Source organism: Montipora foliosa, chromosome 1 (assembly GCF_036669935.1).
Source record: "Montipora foliosa isolate CH-2021 chromosome 1, ASM3666993v2, whole genome shotgun sequence".
NCBI classification, from domain to species: Eukaryota; Metazoa; Cnidaria; class Anthozoa; order Scleractinia; family Acroporidae; genus Montipora; species Montipora foliosa.
In genome coordinates, this window is record NC_090869.1 from 63,493,898 (window position 1) to 63,501,397 (window position 7,500).

General features: G+C 38.7%; 1 protein-coding gene across 1 annotated transcript; it reads left to right on the forward strand.

Moving 5' to 3' along the window:
* The first annotated feature begins 4,876 nt into the window (after positions 1–4,876).
* LOC137972399 (adenosine receptor A3-like) lies at positions 4,877–6,148 on the forward strand. The gene has a single exon (XM_068819106.1). It carries the CDS (start codon positions 4,877–4,879, stop codon positions 5,966–5,968), a length of 1,092 nt encoding a protein of 363 aa, XP_068675207.1. The 3' UTR covers positions 5,969–6,148.
* The last annotated feature ends 1,352 nt before the right edge of the window (positions 6,149–7,500 follow it).

Below are 7,500 nucleotides of genomic sequence, written 5' to 3' on the forward strand. Positions count from 1 at the left end.
ATGTGTAGAGTGCGTCTTTAATGTCGGGCATGAGTTAATAGGTTGAGACAAGTGTTTCAAGTCACACAGCATAATCAGCTCAGTGACACTACCTGGTTGTCAGCGTTATTTGTATAGCCTCAGGCGTAGCTGAAAAGACAGGTTTTCCAACTGTAATCATATCGTAATTTTTTTATAACTCCTGATACTCGTTAATGGAATACACCTGATAATGGACAGACGAAGTCTTTCAAGTCGCCTCTCTAGGAAACTCCGAAAAATTGTTTCTTGATTATCTGCTGTATTGTTTCTCTATCTTTAGTCAAGACTTGAATCTTTACTCGAGCAGTACAAGATACTAACGGAAAATTTAGCTCCGATGCTAATATCAAGGACCTGAATTTTCAGTGTAACAGCCTGTAGGCGAAAACTCTCGGTGTTACGGTCAGTAAGTGAGTGAGTCAAGAAGTGTATCCATATCTTTTTTTTTTTTCCTGTGAATTCATGATTACTTCCTGAAGCTGAAAAGACAGTTTTTCCCACTGTAATCATATCGTAACCTTTTTATAACTCCTGATACTAATTAATGCAATACACCTGGTAATCATGGATGGACGAAGCCTTTCAAGACGTCAATCTTGGAAACTGGGAAAATTGTTTGTGCACAGGATGTGTGGAGTGCGTCTTTAATGTCGGGCATGAGTTGATAGGTTGAGTCAGCATTTTTCTGCATTGCTTGCATCGATTATTGAGAATTTCGTGTCTCAGGTTGAGACAAGTGTTTCAAATCACACAGCATAATCAGCTGGCGCTACCTGGTTGTCAGCGTTATGAAGTATAGCCTCAGGCGTAGCTAAACTGAAAGACAGTTTTATTAACTGTGGTCATATCGTAACCTTTTAATTTATGACTCCTGATACTCATTAATTAAATATACCTGATAATGGACGAAGCCTTTCAAGTCGTCAATCTTGGAAACTGGGGAAAATTGTTTGTGCACAGGATGTGTACGTCTGTGTATATGGACGTCTTTAATGTCATGCAGGCATGAGTTAAAAGGCTGAGCTAGCATTTTTCTGCATTCTTGCATCGATTATTGAGCATTTCGAGTCTCAGGTTTTTTTAATCTTTTTATAACTCGTGATACTCATTAATTAAATATACCTGATAATGGACGAAGCCTTTCAAGTCGTCTTGGAAACTAGGGAGAATTGTTTGTGCACAGGATGTGTACGTCTGTGTATATGGACGTCTTTAATGTCAGGCATGAGTTATAGGTAAAAGGCTGAGCCAGCATTTTTCCGCATTCTTTGCATAGAAGTAAAAGGAGTCGTCTATCTTGGAAAATGGGTGAAATTGTTTGTGCACAGGATGTGTACGTCTGTGTATGTGGACTTCTTTAATGTCGGGCATTAGTTAAAAGGCTGAAAAAGCATTTTTCTGCGTTCTTTGCATCGATTATTGAGCATTCGTGTCTCAGGTTGAAACAAGTGTTTTAAATCACACAGCATAATCAGCTGGCTCTACCTGGGTAGCTAAACCGAAAGCCAGTTTTTGCAACTGTGGTATATCGTAACCTTTTTATAACTCCTGATTATATACTTATTAATTAAATATACCTGATATAATGGTGGGTAGCCTTTCAAGTCGTCTATCTTGCTCCTTGTTTATTCGCTATATTGTTACTCTATCTTTAGTCAAGAATTGAGTCTTTACTCGAGCAATACAAGATACTAAAGTAAAATTTAGCTCTGATGTTAATACCAACGACCTGAATTTTCAGTGTAACAGCCTGTAGGCAAAAACTCTCGTTGTTACCTTCGATGCTTCGGTAAGTGAGAATGGTGTGTTGGAAGTGTATCAATTTTTTTATTCTGTGAATTGCTTCTTGCAATGGTTTATCAGTAAACGTAATCGATTTGTATTCATAAGAGTACATAGCTCTGACAAGAGTTTTACTATGAACTCCTATTCTGCAACTCAGGATAAATATTTCAGTCAAGATACAGTTGTTTCCTTTCAAATGAGAATAATTTCTGGAGAATATTTAGCTGCCATAGCATTTACGATAAAAGTCAAGTTTCATGACCACATATAGCCTCGTCAAGTGTGTCATGTGAAGAGTTTGGAACGAAAATAATAGCAACGAAAGATCCAACGTGCTCTATATATCGTGCGCGATCATTCCTTTTCGATCGTTCGTGTTGCACGCTATTAGTGAATTATTTTCGTTAATCGGTGTGAACATTCAGGAACTACAGAAATATTTCTTGTGTGCTTTTACAGTGCACAGAATATAATAAAATGTAGTGTTATTGTTTTTACCCATTAAAACACCTTTAATTTTTAGTACCCATTTTCATTGCTTAATAATTTAAGTCCACAAATCGCCAACTTTAAGTATCTTCCTTGGTTGGCGAAGACGTTCTGCGCAAAAACATTTAGGTTTAATTTTTGATTAAAATCCATGTCATTAGGAGTAAAACTAGCTTTATGCAAAGCGCTAAAAACTCTTCTCTTCGGGTCGAGTTTTAATTTCGACCCGAAGAGAAGCGTTTTTAGCGCTTTGCATAAAGCTAATTTTACTCCTAATGACATGTATTTTCATTAAAAATTAAAATTAAATGTTATTGCACAGAACTTTTTCGAAGATAGGAGAACCTACTAGTCATGAATCTTGAGAATGTGTAGCACACTTAATGTATGGAATCGCTATTTTCGATTCAGTCTATTTTGATAATCTGACGAGTTTCAAACACGAAATTGCACAGACATCATTTGCAATCGATATAAGGAAATCCTCGGGAGGTAAAAAAATGCGATAAATGCGTCAGAACAAGGAGACCTTGTCTTTCTTTCTCTTAATCAAGAATTTTAGTGTTGCTAGTTTTCGTTTTCTAGATCTGTGTTTTTGAGCACCTTGCAAAGATGTTGAAGAGCCTGAATTTATGTTTATCACGTACGTTTCAATTCGCAAATTGCAATTACGAGTACTGAACAAAAGATGAAACGCGAATGAGCAGAATAGAGGAGGTTCTATTAATCATTAGAGAACTAATCTATCCTGTGGGCCAGGTGGAATCTTGCTAATGGTCTACTACTTTTCCCATGGTTGAAAATCTCTTGGGAAATTAATTAAGCTTAGATTTTCGCTCTTTTTATGCTGCAGCCCGCTATCTTTCCTATCTTTAATCGAGATCTTAGTGGCCATCCCGCACTTCTCGCTATTGGGAAACTGCAATTGTCCTTCTTTCAGTTAGATTTCAGCCAAAGCCCTCCAGTGGGGTTAAAGCTGACGAACGAAAATGTGTGCAATAGACCTTTTCACGGTTAGTTTTTCTTAATATTTGCATTACAATGGTACGGTAATCTAACGTGGACGAGAGGCAATTTCGGGTTAAAACTACAAAATAGCCCGAAATTGCCTCACATACATGCTAGATTATATTGTAAACCAAATGAGAAAAACTAACCGTGAAAAGGGCTATTGAGCAACTCTACTTCTCTGATATGAATCGCTTAATACAAGTTGCTTGTGGTATTCCAATTGAGGATAGAAGAATTTCGATTTTTTTCAAGCTGAGAGGTTGTACTGTCTTGTTAATCGACAGAAGCTCATACACCTTTGATGACAAAAGACATTTTCACAGTTTTGTTTTTTTTTTTAAAATGCCATATCTTTTTAGGAAGGGATGCCAGCCTCAGGGCAAACACACCAAAAATGAATAAATGCATAGGATTTTGGCCGCCTTTTGACTAATTTGATTCGGGTAAAATTTCACTGATTTTGAAATTGTTTTTCGAATAAGAGCTTTGAATATTTTTCTGGGCGTTCAGGATACGAACCATGGTATGTTTTTTGATATTGAGCACTTCTAGAACCATCAAATCAAAGCGGGATATTAGAAGATTCGAGTGAAGATATACACAATGGTACCTTTCATCCTGCCTGCATTAATGGCCTATTTTTTACTGGGTATAAATGATTTAAAAGAAATGTTGCAATGAGTCACTATGCGTAGTCCTTACTATGGAATGAACTCTGCTTAAGAGTTCATTTCAGCTGTCATTTCTCACCGGTCTTATTCGTATTAAGGAACTGTGAGACATAAGGGAAGCAATTGTATCCGATGGACTTCTGTCGAGTGGTAAAATCGGCTGAGGTCGTCAGAAATTCCATAAATTTATCATGGCTTATTGAATCTTTCCGGTTGCCGCTACACAGAAATGATCTTTGAGCATCAGTTTCTGATTCTGAACACGCGTACCCTTCTACGGTAAGTAATCTCTCAACTATTGCAAAAGAGATGAAGCAGATGATTATACTGAAATCATCAGTGCAAATTGAGACTACGTTTTTGGTCTTGTGAGACTAAGATGTTGAAGATAATTTTGTCGTAGTGGTGACAGGTGGAATGAAAACAAGAGCTAAATATCACCCTCGATTGTTTTCGCCTTCGACTCGGTGAGCTGAGACAAAGACAATCCTTAAGTCGCTGCGTGGCCTAATATCTTGTTGGCCAAATGTTCTGGTCTCTTTACGTGCTCATGCATATGGCAACGCCTAAGGTCTCATTTGTAGGGTCTTACGACCTTTGGTTTCAGGCGCTTCACTGTAAACATCACAGAACAACTTCAAATGAAAATTATTTAAATTCCCACCAAAAAGTACGTCAAGACGGGTTTTGCAATCCGTTCCAGTCCTGGGCTAATACTTGAAATCGAGTCAAACCGATTCCTTGGCTATAAATAGAGGATGAAAGAAATATATACTCGAAAAGAAATTTCGTATCTCCGCGAGGCCATGTAATATCCTCTAATGTAAATACATTTTTCTAAAACTTGATGTTTTCAATTTTAGCTTTCAAGAATTTTTCTTTTCTTTTTCTCGCTTTAGATGGAAAAGTTAACTAATAACAACACAGCACCAACAAAAGCTGAGAGCAACGACTCTTCGCAAATAGGAAGCTACTTGGAAGGATACATTTGGTGCTCCTTATTTGTAGTAGAAGCTATAATCATCATAGCACTCAACATTTTGACAGTCATCGTTTTCATCAAGAAACGTTGTTTGCGCAGGCGCAGTTCTTACTTGCTCATTAACCTGTCATTGGCTGACTTGTGTATCGGAGCGCTCGTTATACCAACTTCAGTATTTCGTCGTGGAAATAGTTTTGGTCTGTGGAAAATTGAAATGTCGGATGCAGTGCTCTTTTCCACATTTGGAATTGATACTTTATTCTTTGGGTGCTCTCTTGCGTTTCTAGTTTCAATATCAATCGAAAGACTACACGCTATGCGAAATCCAATGCGACATCGTTTGGTGTCCAGTTCGTCTTACAGGAAGTGGGTATTCAGCGTTTGGGTTGCGTCAGTGATCTACACCACTCTAACAATTTCATTATTGTCTTTTGACGTACTTGGGCTACTAGTCTGGTTCATTGTGGCTGGGTGTGTCCTTGCATGTCTTCTAATACTAACCTTCTGCTATTTAGCCATATTTGTCACCGTACGACGCAGCAAGGATCCTGAACTCACTAATCGTCACGGTAGAACTGAACGAAAATTGACCGTGACACTGTTCATCGTCACGCTTGTCTCTTTATCTGTGTGGCTTCCTTACGTGTTGTTCACTTTCCTGGAAACTCCACTGTTGCGTTTGCTCTCAACTGGAACGCTTTTGCGCGTGCGGGGTATCTGCGAATTCCTCTTCTTTGCTAACTCCTTTGTGAATCCAATATTGTACACAATCAGGATGCCTGGGTTCAGAAAAGAACTTCGTTCAATCGTGTCACTTTCTTTACCATTTAGATTGAGGGTTTGCAAGGAAAAGATAATCGGTCCATCAAAAAACAGAAAATACATTGTAAACCAGATAGGACCTGTTTTACAGGGAAGTAGCATTTCAGACATTTACGTTATTACCTTAAAAGATCTTGATTCTGGGAGAAGCAGAAATGCAATTTTTCCCGTCCTGCCGGTGTCATGAGTGTGAGGATGTTGTAATCGATGCCGAAATGCGTCGCAGGTCACTCTAGTGGTTAAACGGCTCTTGTTGAGATGGCATTCGGCCGAATTTCCTGTGATCGGCAACTTTACTTAAGTCTAGATCGATATGGACCTAGTGTAGGTGCATGTCGAACAGTTATTTATTAGGGACAGTCTGTGACAAAATTCGTTGGAAAAGTACACGACTATACAGATCTGAAGCTTTCGCAGCTCACTCTCCCCTCACAAGGTTGTTTTAACGCGAGTTTCTGATCCCATTTCCCAAAACAACACTGTGGGAAGGCAAAGCATTGTAAATTGTTTCAACAATTTTGTCCAAGACTGTAGTTTCAATCGAACGTCGTAAAACCAAAACCAAAGTAATTACTTTGGCCAATCAAAAAGTACGGAGACAATCCGGTAAACCATAACTCTAAGTAATTGCACGCAGCCGACACAAAGCGCGGGAAAATGTGCACGTGCGAGCCACGATTGGTTTTCGTTTCACTTCTGATTGGTTGAGAAAGTGGCGCGAGAACTTTGAACATTCACTGAGAGAAGCAATCATAAGAAAAACAAATCGCTAATTACTCTCGACACTCAATTGTTAGCCGCTCTAAAAGTGCACTGTCATGCTAAATTTGCTGTTTTTAACTCAGAACTGGGAAACTTGAAACCGAATTCAGTACTAAGTTCACACGTATGACATTCCTGACAACTTACTGACAAAATATGAAATACATTTATGTCACAAAATGCTATTCGTATTTAATTTTTGCCGAATTTGTGAAGACACCGTCTGTTTTTTTTTTTTCAAGTTGCAATCCATTTCCATCCTCTCCATCCTTGGCTGCCAGCAGCAAAGATTAGCTTCAGTTCACTTCAATCGTTATTTCCAACAAAACCACAGCATTATTGTTTGGTCTTCATTGATGCAAAGACGTCTTAAGTGTTTTGAAAGTTTTACTAAAATAGCGTGACCCTGCCCCTTTAAGGAAGGACGACGAGGCCGGCTACGAGAACGTTGTCTTAAAGTATCATTTCCCGTTACTGTAATAATTTTGCGATTACTCCAAGTGAAGTCGCTCAGCATGGAAAGTGCGAGTCCATATTCCAAGAGTAAAATTGGTGAGACCAGTGTGGATATTTAGAGAGAAAATTGAAAATTCATCGTGAGGTGCTCGCGTCCTCCACGTGACCTCAAATTTGATCATTTCACGTCTTTGCAAGATGAGAACGGCAATGAAATGTATCAAAATGTGAAAGGCTCGGACATCCTCGGACAAAAAATGAGTTAAATTAAGCTCCCTATTGCCACATCGATAAGAACCCCCGGAGGTTGATTTTGTTAGATAGGACGCAGCTCTTTACAACCTCGCATTTTATTGGATCCCTTTAGGACGCAGCTCTATTGTTTTGATTTTGTTGCGTGGGATTGTGTAGTTTGGCACAAACAAGACCGTTTTTAATTAACGAACACCAGGATCCGGTGCTTCTGTTTTGTTACACTGATCTTTGCTTGGAAAGTTATAC